Genomic DNA, 15,397 nt, shown 5'->3' on the forward strand with positions numbered 1-15,397 from the left:
TTCCCCAGAGACCTTGGGTTCATTGTCCTGGGACCTCTTTCTACTGGAGTCAAGACCGATGAATTGAAACCCCTCTTTTCTTCCTGCACCATCCCTGAAGTTCCAGGTGCCATGTCTACTCGGGCAACGCTCTGAATCAAGCTAAACTAATCCCCTCCCTTCAATAACCTGGCCTCAGTCACTTAAATTCCTGGGAGCCTCTTTAGGACACTCCAGTGTGTGTGTCCATCCCCTTCCCAAGGTCTGGAAGCAAATCATACTTTGAAGTGTTCCCCCACTTTCTGCCAAAAGCTCCTGAAAACTTTCCTCCCTCCCCAGAATAGTCAAGCTTCTCACCCTGTTGTACTGCCCCACACCACACACCTAATCCTTGGGCACCATATTCCCCCACTTCTTCTTAAAGGGGGGAAATCTCTACTGTTTTCGCCCTAGGTGAAAAAAACCTAGTTAAACTTCAGTAGTTAAGAAGAGATATAGGGCAGAGGGGACTCAGGGGTCATAGGATGAATTAGCCACAACGGGAATTTTTCTGTCTAATCCAACTTTACTCTCATGACAGATACACTTTCCCCGACCCAAACCACCTCCCATCCGTTTTATCAATGTGCCAGGACTCCCCGGAAGTTCTAAGCACCTGGATCTTTTTCTCAATGGGATTTCTGGAAGCAAGAATGAAAAAAAAAAGAAAGTGCAGCATCATGGGTATTAAGGGGCAGTGGGGAGTTAGGGAAAGGTGGGATGAAGTCATTTAGTCTAATTCCCCCCTCCTCTCCCTTTTACAAATAAGGAAACTGAGACCCAGACATGACAAATTATTTGCCCAAAGTTATGACCACTAGCAGATTGTGGATTAGGAATTTTAGGGGGTAGAGTGAGGTGAGTTTAAAGAATAATAGTATGGAAAATAAAGTCTATATGGGTGATGGATCAGATGAAATGGGGACTGAAATTCCATTCTGAGAGAGTACTGTAGGACCTAAGCCACCAGAGAGCTAGTTACCTTTTCTTTTGTATCTGTGGAAGGAGACAGGAAGGACACTGTGGAAGAGAGATGGAAGTGAGAATGGTGACAAGTTACATACCCCAGGCCTGTGAAGTGTGTGTGTGTGTGTGTGTATGTGTGTGTCTGTATCTGATAAAAAGAATAATGAAGGTGGGATTTTGAAATAGTGAATAAATATCTCACCAGGATGGCCCAAGGGTCTTGCTGTTTGGAGAATTGATGGGGTGTAGTTTTAGGGGACTAGCCTTTTCCAGGTTTTTTGTGGGGAGAAGTTTCCAGATTTGAGGGTGAGGAGCAGAGACTTACCAACCCACCCCATTCCTTTGATCATCCCGAGAAGGAGAAATGCTGAGAGGAACAACCCTACTCCATCTTCCAAGGAGGGCCCAGAGACTCCTGGGGGTGGAGAAGAGGTGGGAGATCATATCCATTCTGTCTGGGATTTGTGTTGCCAGCCCTTTGGACCCACACGCTTCCTCCTTTCCCATCACTTTGTCCTTCCTTACCTGCCACTTCTAGAGATACCTGGGCACTGAGTTTTTTGGTTTTCAGGCTGGAATGATGGACCCGGCAGACATAGCGAGAACCATGCTGCTCCACTGTGACAGGGGGAGGGCGCAGGTATGCTGAGATGCTGACAGTGCCATCAGGGTGATATCGATAGCTGGAACGCCAGGCTTGGCCACCTGCTGCCTTGCTCCCTCCTCTCGTACCATTCCAAAATTCCCAGGCCACTTCTAGCTTCTCCGGGGGATAGAAATGGGAAATGAGGCAGAGGAGCTCTGGGGGAGCTTGCCCTGGGTATGCCCAGACTACAGGTGATGGGGTTAGGGTCACTTTTGGGGGCTCTGCAGGAAGGAGGAAGAATATTGGGATTATCAGCACCAAGGGAAAATTAAACACAATTTTTCCCAGCCTCCCCCTAGGGAGCCTTAGCTGGTCTCTTCCTGGCCCCTAGGAGCCCTTTCTCTTCCCAGTTCAATCTTGTCCTCAATTCCTCTAGGGACTCAACCTCTTTCCATATATATATATCCCACTCCTCCTCCCCATTTCAGTCCCAGGCCCCTTCCCCTACTTCAGGTATTCCATTGTCCAGTCCCCTCCCTCACTTACTTTGTATTTCCAGCTCTAGGGCTACTTGGGCTTGCAGGTGAGGAAGGTGGACAGTAGCCAGGTAAGTACCCTCCTGGTGAGGCTTTACAAGGGGCAGCAGCAGGGTCCCATTCCCACTCCATGGCCCCTCCACTCCTTCCTCGTCCCAGGCTGCAAATGCCACTGCCCCCTCTGGAGACCCTAGGGCCTGGCCGCCCAGTCCTGGAGTCACGGCCAAGAGCAGCTGTCCAGTCCCCCGATGCTGGCGCCGCCACTCTAGCCCAAAGGGAGGGGGGCCCAGGGAAGAGGGGACCCCATCCCAGTTGGGAGGCAAGTAAGTAAAACTCAAGTCCAACGTGGCATTCTTGCCGGGCCCCACCAGGGCAGCAGGAGAGTGGGAGAGGACTGTCAACACAGCTTTGGGGAGGGAATGGAAATACAAGGGAGAAATGGGGAGAATTGGGCATGAATTGGTAGGAATGCAGCAAAAGGGAGAGAAGTGAATGGGAGAAGGGGATGGAGTGAGTGAGAATTAGGGGAATGGGAGAAGATTAGGCATGGTAAAAGGAAATAGGAACATAGGGAAGAATGGGAAAGAATTTGTGAAATAGGAAAAAATTGCAGAGAAATTGAGTTAATGAGGGTACTCCTTTTTCTTGACCAATTTTTATCCTCTCTTCCCTCTCCCCTGCTCCTCCCCATCAGTTAACCAGACAGAAAGACCCTTGCACTTTCCCCTGCCCCTAGTCACCTTGACAACTCCCCTTCTCAGTTCCCTGGTTGCCATGACAACACTTCTGTGCTCCTACATACTCTCATTATGTACCCTTAGTCTTGTGGGGGACAGGGCCCAGCAGATGGGTGCTTGAGATGGGAGGGGGGTATCAGAATCTAGAAATCTAGAGCACCATGACCCTTGGAAGGCTGGCCCTTCTCAGCCTTGAAATCTGTGTGGTCACTGACAGAACCCTTTAAACTAACCTACCTACCTACATGCTAACCATTTACATACCCATTCTCACTTCACACCCTAAGCTTTTGCTGCAGATCTCCACTCAGAGGACAAAAAGTGAGTGATGGGAGGAGAGGATGGTCTGGGGGAGGAGGGGCAAGGAGGAAAAACCATGTTCATAGAGGAATATAGCAGAATGCTAAAGATGAAGAGAATCTAAGCTGGGTGGAGAGCCAGGGAGTGGGCCCCCGTGGGGGATAGGGGGCAGGTAGTGGAGGTTCTGAGTGATTCTGACCAGGGCCATGTCTGGTCTCCCCTAGTGGAAAAGAGATGAAGATTAGGCCAGGGATGGGAATGAGGAAAGGGATGGAGGAAGACAAGACTACTGAAGCTTATTTATGTTTAATTGCTGGTTTGTAAAGAGTAAGGGTGGTAGATGAAAAAGAGAAACAATGCACCCAGTGGTGCCTGGAATCTAGAGGGGTCAAAAATAAATTACGGTGTATAGGATGCTATACTAGACACTAGGGGATAATCAAAGTTTAGATGAAGCAAAGTCCTTTGACATAATGGACCTTCGTAGGTATATATGAAATAAAAAGAATTGTAATGCATAGTAAATGCATCAGAGAGAGATGCATACAAGTTATGTTAGGAGTGGGGGTAGACATTATTAGATGGAGAATCAGGGTTTCAAAAAAAAAATACACAAATCCTCTGGACAAAAGATTCAATCATGTTTCCTTTGCAACTGTGGATGTCCCTAGAAAGGGCAAACAATATTGAAGAAACCAAGTAGACTTCACACTTGAGCCAAGGTCAGATAATGGGGCAGCTGCCTCACACCTAAGTCAACTTTCCTACCTTTTCCTTCTTGTAGTTTGGTATTAGTGAGATGGTTGGGAGTGGGATGGGGAGAAACAAGCCTATCCAAAAGGCAGGAAAAACTGGGGCTTGGGGTTGGGGAACTGGTATAAGGAGAAAGCAAACTAGGTGTTGTTTGCAGAACAGAAGGGCAATTTATGCAACATGTGTCAGAAGGAAGTTTAGAAACCATTGAGTCTTTATACAGAGGGGAAAACTGGGGCCCTGAGAATGGAAAGGTCACATAGTAATAAGTCACTGGTTGAACTGAAATTAGAATCCAGTTATCCTGACTGGATAACTAAGTGAGGTAAGTTGCCTTGTGTAGGGGAAATATTTGCAGGGGAAAGCAACTGAAAAGAATGAGGAAAAGGGGCAAAAAAAGTGAAGGTAAGGGAAGTTAAGAGTGGAGGGGCAGAAGACACTGTGTGCCTAGTCCTGCATCAACTTTAAATCCCTTCCCCTTTAAATATCTTGATTGATCGATTAAAAGTGTGGAACAGAGCCCTAAGTTTCAAAGCTCCAAACCCTACCTAGGTCTTGCTTTAGTTCCAAGATACCCCTTCCCTTCCCTCTCTCCCTTACCTGTTGCTATGGTAAATGAAGAGGGGACAGGCTGGGACTGAGACAGCTGCAGGAGGCTGGAAAGGCGAACCTGGGGGCTAGATAAGCTGAGCACCAGCCAAGTCCCATCCAAGGACCGAGGAGAGTGAGGTTCAGGGGTTAGGCCAGCCGCCCAATCTGAAGCTGCAGGGCTGGGGACATAGCGATTCAGCTCACAATTTGGGGCTGCTGACCCCTTCAGGGAATCCCCAAGAGAGCCAGCAGGATCTGGGACAGGAGAAATAGGAAGTGTCAGCTAGGAGAATCAGGACCAGAAAGCAGATAGGTGGTATCTCATGTAGCTCTCCCAGGGGGTGGAGGAGATTTAGGGAAGTAGGTAAAGGCTGAGAATTGACTAGGTAAGGCCTTGGTAAACAAAGGGAAGGGGGCTTAGAAGTGGGAATGATAATGCTAATTAAGAATAAACTTTTAAACAGAATAAGGATAATATATGATTTATATTCACATAGCACTTTAAGGTATATAAAGCTCTGTGCAAACATTAATTCGGCCAAGTTCTCTGGAAAGGGGACTAGCTCTGGAGTCAAATCTGATCTCAAAATTCACTTAATCACCTACCTCAGTTTCCCCAATTGAAAAGGGAGTTTTCTGGACTAGATGGCTGCTTAGGTCCCTTCTGATCTAGATCTACAATTCTTATGACTACCCTATGAGACAGGTTGGGCAAATATATCCTTCACATTTTATAGGTTCAGGTTAGTAAAGCTAGTAAATGATTAAATTCAGATGTGAGAATCCATGTTTCTGGATTCCAAATCCCGTCCTCTTTCCACTATGACACTGATGCCTGCTCCTTGGGGAATGCAGGTGGAGGGGTTGGTGTTAAGGGCTGAGACTTCAGGACTGAGAAGCTCCCTTCAAGCCACAAAGGAAGGCTTAGGGGTATCCAAAAAGAACACTTACCATACACTTTCAGGTAGAGTGAAGAGTCAAGGTCAGGCCTTGATGGCGGCTCCCCAGGCCCTTGTCTCAGCAGCAGCACGGCAGGTCGCTTTGTCACTCCCCGAAGCATTCCCCCACCACCACCCTGCTCTTCCACAAACCAGCACTCCAACACTGAGGGCCCCGGACGAGCAGTGGCCCATCTCACTGCCAGTATGCCTAGGGAGAGGAGGGACGCTGGGGAAAGGGCTAAATCCTCAAGGAACTCCCTCCCACCATGACCTCAATCTGAACGGGGTCTAGAGAGCTGAGACCCCTGATGAGAGTGGGAGGGGCAACCATCAGACCCATCAGTGGGACTCAGGGGAAAGGGGTGGGAGGGTCACCTCACCTAAGGCCAGGAGCAGGCACATCGGCTTCATAGCTCCTCTCCCAAACCCCTCCGGCAGCTACTGCTGCAGTTAAAAGGTTCTCCTTTCAGTTTCACTTTCCCCTAAAAGGCAAGTACCGGGAATCCCCTTCTTAGCCAGAAGCAAGGGGAAGGTGAAAAGATCCTAGGGCTGATACACAAGGGAGGATACTTTATTCCCTCACCCCACCCTGTGGAGTCCCTCCTCATTCTTCAACTACCAAATCCTGACAGACCTTCCCAGCCCCTACCACCACGAGTCCCCACTCCCTTCCTTGGACCCAGGCCTTTGGCCACAGAATCATAACATGTCATACCTGGAGAGAGACTTTGGAGTCATTTAGTCCACCTACTTATTTTGGAGAGGCAGAAAGAAACCTGCCTTCCCCATAACCCTAGCCCCTCCTGATCCCTTCTTCCCTGTCCCCCATTAGCAATGAAACACAGGTGATTGTCAGGTCAAGTGAAGAGACCAATAAATATTTTAATCACCGTTAAAAAAAATAATAAAATTAAAAAATAAAACCTTAAACTCCCAAAACTGGCTCCTTCCGTGTTCTTGAAAGCCCCTATATGTGCACACCCCTTGGGGACTTACTGCTGGGATGGAGTTAGATGGGAAGAAATGTATATAGGTTTAATAATCCTGTAAAGGGGGAAGAGATGTGGGAAGAAGGAAATGAGATGGCAGACCTAGTCACCACAGTGACACACAGACTCCAAGCACAAACTACAAATGGGACCACCTGCCCTGGAATCCTTGGGGATTCTGGACATACCACTACCCATGCACAGCCTTTTCCAGTACCAGATAACCTGGGGGGCTGGGTCTTAAGTGTTATCTACCTGTTCCCACTAGTGGACGGGGAAAGCAGAAGGCTCCCAGTTCCAGGGTTTCTCCATATTGGGGAATGGAATGGAGTTAATGGGGGAGGGGGAAAGAGAACTGTCATGAATTTCCCTCTTTATATACAAATCCATGGAGGAGAGGATGTATCACCTAGGGTCCTCAGTCCCATATCTCCTTTCCCCCAAACCAAGGATTTTTGGAGGAATCAAGCCCCTGGCCCATGCTCCTACTCTTCCTTTCCAGGAGTATGAGCCCAACAAAAGAGAATTGTGGGAATTATTCATCAGCTGCTTTCTCCAGCTCTTGGATCCAATCATGTGGGAATAGTCCGTTAATGTCCACCTCCACTGCCATTGAAACCCATCTCCACCTTGTGCACTCCTGGTGGGGACCAGACCCTCCTGTTGGGGGGAGAAGTGGTCCCTCCCACCTCATCTCCACTGCCACCCCCAGGAGGCTCTCTCTTGGGTAGCCCTATATTCCCTGTGGGTCCCCCTGCCCCCAGGCGATGCCTCCGTTCACAGTGGCCTCGGTGCCGCATGAAGCTGTCCCTCCACATGAATTTCTTGCCACACACACCACACTCATAAGGTTTGAGGCCTGTGTGGGTCTTCATGTGCTCAGTCAGGTGGTGTTTCATCTTGAATTTTTTGTTACACACAGGACAGTCAAAGGGGCGTAGATTCAGATGCATATTCACATGCCGATCCCGCATACTCTTGTGTGAGAAAGCTTTCCCACAGTGACAGAGGAAGATCTTATTTCCATCCCCACTGCCACTTCCCCCAGAACCGCTCCCACCACTTCCAGACACTCCCAAATTGCCCCCTCCTGACCCTCCCAAGGTCACAGCTCCATGTTCAGCCTGGTTTCCGGGGGGCTGGGCTGAGGCTTGAGAAGAGGAAGGAAAAACTAAGATTTGGTTGCCCTGCATGTCCAGGGGCAACAAAGGGCGGGGTTGGTGGGAGGCAAAGGAAGAGGGGGCTGGTCCTCCAGGGTCCTCCAGCCCTGGCCCAGCTGTCCCAGACTCATAAGGGCCAAAATCCTCAGATGATTCACAAAAATTCACTTGTTCCTCACCCTTGTCTGGGGGGCCAGTCAGTGTCCGTACATCAGTAATACTTAGGCCAGGGTCAGAACTCCCACCTGGAGGACCCCCTGAAGCCCCACCTAGCTCCTCATCCTCATCATCCTCACATGTCAGTACTAGGTCTTCCTCCTCCTCCTCTTCCTCCAGATCTGGGTCGTGAGAGGCAAGAGGAGCTGGGGCAGGGCAGCCTCCCCCCCGTTTAACATATACCCAGTGTTTCTGAGGCACGATGCTGGGGGGCACATAAGTAGGGCGCCGTAGCCCAGCCCCAGGAACTACCACCCCAACTCCATCCCCTCCATCATCACTCAGTTCATCTGCCTCTAGCAGCAGCTTCCCAGAAGTGCCACCCCCACTGCCCACAACAGAAGTAGGAAACAGAGGACCTCCTCCACTCCGTCTTTCTCCTCCCCCCATAGAAGAGGCTGAATATGCATCATGAGAGGAAGATGAGAAGTCACCAGAGTCTCGGGGGCTGAAGTAATTGCTGCTGCTAGGGGACTGATTCTCACTAGCCCTGCTGGATGAATGAGGGCGGCCAGAGCCTGTGGCTGGGGTAGCTGGTCCTGCTCCCCCAACTCCTGTTGGGCCTCCTGCCCCAGAGGCAACAGCTGCTGTAGTAGCCATGGTAGTGGTGGTGGCTGCAGAGGCCCGGCCTTCTCGGAGGAGTTCTGTGCACTTATCCACAATATGCCACATCTGGAGCACTGAGCCAACAGTGAGAAAGTTGACAATGTCTGCAGCAGCCATGCTAAGCCGGCCTGTATAAGCAGAGGCTAGAACAGTCTCAAAGGCCCCAGGGTCCATGACACTGGGCAGTGAGATTGAGGTCATGCCCTTGAGCAAGACTTGGTCATGGAAGTAAGGGGAAGAAGCAGCCAAGACAGCCCGGTGAGCCCGGAATTCACGGCCCTGCACTCGGATGGACACGTCACAAAGCTGACCTTGTAGCCGCTGCTGGTTAAGGGACTCCAGCAGTGCACTGGTCACTTCAGGGAAGGACACGTGTACCACAGCTGCTGCTGGCAGTGGCAGTGGGGGAGGTGCCAATGACATAGGCAGGGGTAGAGGGGCCCCCTGGGGAGAAAGTGGGGATGGCTCCATTGCAAGGAAGAACATAGGGAAGGGGGCACCCCCCCCCCAGCCACAGGAACAGAGAAAGAGGAAGGGCGGCCGGGGGGGTCTCTGTGAAAAGAAAGAAAAGAGATGGATCAGGAAAGTGAGGAGTTCATAGGGGATGGGGAGCAGCTTCCTTTCCATGCTCTAAGCTCTTTGACATTAGCTATAGAACAGTAAATTAAAGTCAGAAGGGAGTTTAGAGGCCTGGGAAGTGGCTGTGGTAGAGTGGAATGAGCACTAGACAGAGTCAACACCTGGCATGAGGAGGATCTGGACTGCCAAACACTGGACGAATGGTGGATTCTAGGCCAAAGTTTTGCTTTCTCCAGGCCTCAGTTTTCTCCTTTGTTAAATCAGGAGGCTCTACTAGATAATCTCTAAGTCCCTTCCAGGTCAGATGTTGTGACCACATAATGTCCTTTCTACTCTACTAGCTGTCATGTTTACAGATGGGGGAAACTGAGACCCAGGGAAGAGGAGTCACATATTCTTCCCACTTTTTTTGCCCCTTTTGACTGTTTTGCCTCCATGTGCAGAAGATGTGAGCGATTCCCCAGAGTGTTCCCCCAAATCTTTCCCTCCCCCGAAGCCCCACCCCTGGTTCTTCCTTAGACCACGCCCCCACCCACGGCCACGCCCCCTCTTCACACACAACTCCGCCCCCACCCAGACACGGTCTCCTCTGGAATCCCCACAGACCACGCCCCCTTAGTAGACCACGCCTCACGGGATCCTCCCCCGGCCCCTCCCCCTCGCATCTTCTAGACCCCGCCTCTTCACTCCACACCCCCCCCATCACTACCCGACCCCACCCCCCTCTGGTCCTCCCACCACTGCACACCCAGCCCTCCCTTCTGGACTAGCCCTCCTCACCCCCCAGGCGCGCGTCCCCGCTTACCGGGCCGCGCGCCCCCGGGCCCCCCCGCCCCTCACTCAGCGGCCAGAGCCGCAGCCCGGGCCCCTCCCGCCGCCATCTTGCGCCGTCTCCCTCCTCCCTCCGCCCCCTGCCCGCAGACGTTAAGGGAGCCAGCCCATATTCCACCGCCCTACAGGGACAGATTTCGCCGACTCTGCCACTTTCCCTTTAAGGAATAAATACCTCACTCCACTTTAAAGGTACCAGTACAATTTCACCACAGCGTATCCAAGTACCGTTTTAGCCGACTCGGTGTTTTTCCCTTTAAAATAGTAACCCTGCCTGTCCCCATTGACGATAGGTTCAAGAACCAATCAATCATCGCTTAGGCAAAAATGAAAGCAAATGAAAAAAAGCTGAAATGAGATCCAAATAGCCAATGGTAGTATAGATACCTCTGTATTGCTACCATTGGCTAGTTGGTTCTCATTTCTGCTCCCACCCTTTCACCCGCCTCTACGCTGCGACTGCTTCTCTCAGAGGGTAAAGCCCTCTGGAATCAAGTGTGGATTGGCTAAAGAGACTGGAACTTGGCGTTGGATTGGCCCTCTTATTCTTAAGGCGCTACGCTTGGGGAGCTGGGCAAAGGAAGCCAGACTGTAGAAAGTGTGTTTTCTCCACTGGTGTGCTAGCACCGGTAGTGGAGCAGAGTAGTAAAGTGTCCAGTGTGGAGAACGAGGTCATTGTGTGTAAATGGTGGAAGACTGGACCAGGAAGACAGGAAGAGAGTTAGTCAGTAGGCAAAGTAGTCAATCAAGTAAGCAAGAGGTATTAGCTCTCGTTACATTGGGAGGATATAAAGCCAAAAAACGAAATATTCCCTTTCTGAAAGGATCTAAGAAGAAAATTATGGGGTGGGTTTAAGAAAGAGGTGTGAGCTGCCCAGTGTCAAGGAAACCGTGAAGGAGGTACGAGAAGGACAGAATTGAGAATAAATTACTGTAAGAAAAAGAACTTTATTTAGTTTCATTTTTATAAACCTTTAAAGTTTTTATTATTTTCAAAACACCAACAAAAAGGGTACAGCTCAGCTCCCTCCTCCCTCCCCCCCCCAAAAAAACCAAAACCATGGGAAGTGAGGGCAGGGAAAAGCCAGACAGCTAGTCAGAGTCTGAGAGGATGATGATCTCTTCAGGGTCACATTGTGTTGCCACACTCATCTGGGGAAGAGGAAAAAGAATTGGGGAGAGGTTGGAGGAGACAGATAGGGGAGGGAAGTTCTATCAAAGGATCACAGATCTAAAAGCAGTCATTGAGTTCAATATTCCTCATTTTACAAATGAGAAAACAGCTCAAAAGAGGAATAATAAACTGACTGCAGCAAAATCAGAATAATGAGAATAGTGGACAAAAAAGGCAAAAAAGATCAGCACCCCTCCCTAATCCCCATTTCTGACCTTGCAGGCTGCAGGCCTGGGAGCTTGTGGTCTAGGGGGCCTGGATGGTGGAGGGCTACACCTAGAGCTGGTAACCAAGCCATGGCTGGGCGAATCTGCTCGAGTGGAAGAGTCAGCAACTGGAACCAGGGAAGAAGGCAAGGGGGAGGGGGCACTGCGGAAGTGACACCTCTTCCCATTCTCTTGTTCATCTGCAACGTTCACTTCAATGCAGCTGGGGAAACAGCAACTGAGTAAGTATTAGTACTTCTTGAAAAATCCCATTTTCCAAATCCCATGTAGTTTATACTCTAAAAAAACCACTTCACGGACAAGAAGCACCCCCACTCCCACCCAAATCCTCCTATCCATGTTACCTGCGCCCAATTAGTTCCGTTTCTGCCATATCTTCTGTCCGAGACTTCTTGAGGGGGGGACTAGGAACCCTCAGGGTGTTAGGAGACACCCCACCATTGAAGGAAGTAGAGGTAACAGTGGCTGCCCCATTCTCCAGGAGGCTGGTGGGGAGGGGAGGTACTGGGCACTTCTTGGGAGAAGGGAGGTCCCTATCCTCAGGAGATGGGACTGTGTCCAAGGGTAAGGCTTCAATCACCAACTCAAATAGTTGGGAGGCTGGGCTTTCAACATCTTGGGACAACTCTTCTGATGGGAGCTGTTCCCCATTGTCTTCATTCGCAAGGCAAGTGGGAACAGATTCCTTCCTTTGAGGTAGGGAGTATGACCCTGACATTCCTGCTTCATCGTCCTCCAATGAAGAGCTGCTGCTATTGCTCCCTTGTTCAGGCTCCAGCTCCTGCTCAGCAGTCCTCTGTGATGGAGACTGAGAAGCTACATATTTCTTACCTGGAAGTTGTAAAAAACAAACAGGAGGCAGGGTTAGTGTGGAAAGTGATCAATAGTAGGAAGAAAATGGGAGAGTAAGATGGGAAACTGAATATGGAGGGAGAAAACAACTTGGGAATGGTACTAAAATCCCTCATCCTCACATAATACCTGGCTCATCTTCCTCCCCTGGGCCCTCCTGGCACTCTTCCATCTCTTCCTCTGAATCTGTGAGTTCCTCATCTTCATTTTCTTCATCATCTTCTTCCTCTTCCTCCTCCTCTTCATCATCATCATCATCATCCTCTTCTTCTTCTTCTTCGTCATCATCATCGTCCTCATCCTCATCAGTCTCGATCTTGGAGACAGTGGGGCAGGATGTGGACATTTTCCCACTAGGGCCCTGCAAGGAAGGGAAAACCTCTAATGAAACCATTCTCCCAAATCTTTATTCTCCTGAGTACTTCACCTCCCACAACTAGTTATTCTCTTCCCCACAGAGACCCAGTATAAGGCCCGGGCAGGATTCTGCCCACCAGGAATATCTGATCTGGCATCCCCTGTCCTTCTTCCATACCTCTCCCGAGTCTGTGGATGCTGCTGGAAGGTCTTCATTGTGAGGAGAGTTTCCTTGGGAAAACCGGGCTCTCCTTCTCTGCCTCTCACCCTCTTCACTCTCATCTTGCATCATTGCATATTTGGAGATCACTTCATCCAGTCGACTGATTGCCAAGCTTCTGTTCTCCCGAAGCCTACGGGCCAGGACAGGGTCTGACAATGCAGGGTCAATGCCTGAGGTAGGAGGGAGGTGTGCAGTGTGAAGACATGGAACCAGAACTCCTAGCTCCAAAACCTAAGGAGTAACACCCTCCCCACAGGTCTAGTGTGTGTGGCCCCACTCCCTATACCTGGCCTATAGTCATCTGTGAGGTGACAGCCAAAGTTGTAGACAAGATCAAGATGGCGCCGCTCCTGTAATTTGGTGCCAACATCCCGAAAGGCATCCTGAGCAAGGAGCTGGAGTTGTCTCCTTGGGAGGCAGAGGCCATGTCTTGTGGCTGCCTTTTCCACAGCCCGAAGGACATCTCCGTAGTCCGGAAAGGTGTCTGGGCCAGGCCTGTTGATGAGACGCTCCACACGGCGGTTGACCTCAGGGTATCGAGTGCCCCGATAAGGTATCCGTTGCTCAGTCACACGGCCTGTCAGTGAGCTACATGCTTTCAACTCACACAGCCGCCCAAAGAGTCCTAGCAGCTTACGTTTCAGCCGCCCCTCCTGCAAATATGCAGAGTCTGGGTCATCTAGCTCTGATAGGTCCAGCTCCTTTTCCTGTAGTCGTTTTATCTCTCCTACATACAATGCCAGCAGCTGCTCTAAGCGTTGGATCTGTCTTCGTGAACCCCGAGGTCGTGGGGAGCCAGGAGCAGTTTCTTCAGTAGGGGCAGGGTTAGAGGAAGGATTGGCAGGAGGTGCATCCCCAGGGGGCTCAGTGGAAGCAGGAGTCAGGGGTACCTTCCTCTTGATTGAGTGGGCTTTAAGCAGTGTACAAAGCTCATTAATGAAGACATAGAGCTTGGTAGGCCGGGTTTGGGCACGAGAGAGGACCCGAGAGAGCACATTTCGGAGCTCAGCTGAGGCCAGGAACGTAGGGCGAGCACGTTGCCTTCTGTTACAGAGGTATGGGACGACCTCAGGGTGTTCTCCAGTTTGCTTCTTACATAGATCAAGAAACTGGGGTGGGGTGGGGGAAGGTGAAGGGAGAAGTCCAAGGGATTGGAGGAAAGAGACAAGGGAGAAGGTTGAGAAAGACAGAGAAAGGTGGGGTTAGTAGGACAAACCGATTAAGGACAGCTTCTTTGGCTCCCCTTCCCTGACGCATAAGAACCTTCTCCCCTGCAGCTCACCTCTTCAAACAGCTTCTCATTCTCCAGCTGGTAGCATTTCTTGCTGCCCCCACTACTGCTGCTGCCTTCCCCACTGGACTGGAGGGAATCAGAGGCTGCTGCCAGGGGTTGGGCCCGATTTGGGGGTGGAGAGGAAGGCCCTGGCTGGGCAGCTGCTTCATCCTCATCATCATCATCCAGCACGATAATGCTGTTAGCGGCAGCCATGGGGGGAGCGAAGCCCCTGGTGGGGGTGTTGGGGATTTCAGGAATCCTGCTGGGGGGGATGGGGCCTCAGAGACAGCCCCTCCAGGACATCCCCCCCATTCTCACACCTTCTAGCATCAGTGTCATGTTACTCAATCAATGCCTGTTCCCCCTCCCCCCCTTACCATTTCCCACCCAAGGACTTATCTGTGACCTCCCTGTCATCTCAGAGTGTCTTGTCCTCTGAGACAAGGATTACTCCACAAGCTTTCTCCAAGGTTCCCAACCTCCTCCCCACCCTAAAACTCTCAAGTCCCACCCATTTGGCTCCATTCCACAATCATCTCCCCTCCACTTCCGGTCCCATCTTCTCTATTCCCCGATACCAAGATCTTATTCTTTCTTAAAACATCAGCACTATCTTGGCCACCACCACGGCTGACACCCCTGCCCTCCATACTGTCCATCTCACACCCATTAAGGAACCAATTCCCTCTTCTCCACACCCCAAATCTTCATTCACCCACAACCGCTCCGTATGCCTGCCTGTCCTCCGCTTCTCCCTTCGGAGCTGTCACTAGCACATCAGTCCGGGGCTTTCCCTGGGCATGGGCCCGGCAGACGCTTCCTCTCCTGCGCCTCCTCCCCACTTCCTCCTTTCCTCATGGTCCCCTCTCACGGCCACCTGGCCAGACCCCAGAAGCCCCCAGCTGAGCCCCGCCTCCCCAAGGGGCTTCCCTCCCCCCGCCCCCCATTCTCGCACTCACACTCTCATACACTCACACACACATGCGCGCGCACCCGTGCGCGCGCGCGCTCCCTCCTCTAGGGAGGGTCTCCGGCTGCCTTCCCCCTCTCCCCAGCCTAGTCACCGGGTCCTCCCCTCAGACTCTTCCCTCCTCCCGCCCGCCTCGTACGGCCCCCACCTCAGAAACAGTCCCTACGCCGCGGCCGCCGCCTCCACCGTCGCTGTCCGTCCCTCCCCCCTCCCCCTAGCCCCCCGCTCGGTCACCCTTAGCTCTCCCTCTCCCTCTCCCTCTCTCTCTCTCACTCTCCGGCCCCCTCCCGCATCAGTCAGCGCACAGAAACGGAAGCGATCATGCCCCAACCCCTCCCGACGCGTCCCTGGGCGCCGCCATCCTACCCTAATGGAGTCGGCCAGAGGGATATAGGAAGTGACGACACACAAGCTACCTGCCCTGTCTTTCTACGGGAGGCGGACGGCAAGTCGCCCAGTGGTTCTATTGGCCCACTCAGACCAAATGCCTCTGGTGGGAGGGCTTCTCT

General features: G+C 51.4%; 3 protein-coding genes across 11 annotated transcripts in view; all 3 read right to left on the reverse strand.

Annotated features, from left to right (window-relative positions):
• Window positions 1-524: 524 nt before the first annotated feature.
• TAPBP (TAP binding protein) overlaps window positions 525-15,397 on the reverse strand; it is a 240,209-nt gene continuing 225,336 nt past the window's right edge. The window contains exons 2-9 of the mRNA XM_069073462.1: window positions 5,809-5,874; window positions 5,439-5,636; window positions 4,497-4,742; window positions 2,117-2,512; window positions 1,510-1,851; window positions 1,310-1,399; window positions 1,001-1,038; window positions 525-659 (exon numbers count right to left, since the gene is read on the reverse strand). Coding sequence (XP_068929563.1) covers window positions 648-659; window positions 1,001-1,038; window positions 1,310-1,399; window positions 1,510-1,851; window positions 2,117-2,512; window positions 4,497-4,742; window positions 5,439-5,636; window positions 5,809-5,839 — 1,353 coding nt within the window. The 5' untranslated portion in view covers window positions 5,840-5,874 and the 3' untranslated portion in view covers window positions 525-647. The remainder of the gene's footprint in view (window positions 660-1,000; window positions 1,039-1,309; window positions 1,400-1,509; window positions 1,852-2,116; window positions 2,513-4,496; window positions 4,743-5,438; window positions 5,637-5,808; window positions 5,875-15,397) is intronic.
• On the reverse strand, window positions 6,291-10,141 carry ZBTB22 (zinc finger and BTB domain containing 22). Of its 2 annotated transcripts, none has more exons than XM_069073460.1 (2): window positions 9,985-10,141; window positions 6,291-8,951 (listed from the first exon to the last, which is right to left on the reverse strand). In XM_069073460.1, the coding sequence occupies exon 2, from the start codon at window positions 8,883-8,885 to the stop codon at window positions 7,008-7,010; it is 1,878 nt and encodes a 625-aa protein (XP_068929561.1). In that variant the 5' UTR covers window positions 8,886-8,951; window positions 9,985-10,141; the 3' UTR covers window positions 6,291-7,007. The 2 variants fall into 2 exon arrangements, with proteins under 2 accessions (XP_068929561.1, XP_068929562.1); XM_069073461.1 differs by lacking the exon at window positions 9,985-10,141 and adding an exon at window positions 9,784-9,875.
• DAXX (death domain associated protein) lies at window positions 10,738-15,292 on the reverse strand. Of its 8 annotated transcripts, none has more exons than XM_069073431.1 (8): window positions 15,255-15,292; window positions 13,925-14,177; window positions 12,929-13,751; window positions 12,598-12,812; window positions 12,192-12,423; window positions 11,555-12,041; window positions 11,199-11,412; window positions 10,738-10,961 (listed from the first exon to the last, which is right to left on the reverse strand). In XM_069073431.1, exons 2-8 carry the CDS (start codon window positions 14,129-14,131, stop codon window positions 10,902-10,904), a joined length of 2,238 nt encoding a protein of 745 aa, XP_068929532.1. In that variant the 5' UTR covers window positions 14,132-14,177; window positions 15,255-15,292; the 3' UTR covers window positions 10,738-10,901. The 8 variants fall into 8 exon arrangements, with proteins under 8 accessions (XP_068929532.1, XP_068929526.1, XP_068929531.1 ...); XM_069073425.1 differs by having other exon boundaries at window positions 11,199-11,427; XM_069073430.1 differs by having other exon boundaries at window positions 11,199-11,427; window positions 13,925-14,147; window positions 15,255-15,289.

Source organism: Petaurus breviceps, unplaced genomic scaffold, assembly GCF_028583685.1.
Source record: "Petaurus breviceps papuanus isolate PSGF00001 unplaced genomic scaffold, PetGlider_PUasm1.0 90865, whole genome shotgun sequence".
Taxonomy (NCBI): Eukaryota; Metazoa; Chordata; class Mammalia; order Diprotodontia; family Petauridae; genus Petaurus; species Petaurus breviceps.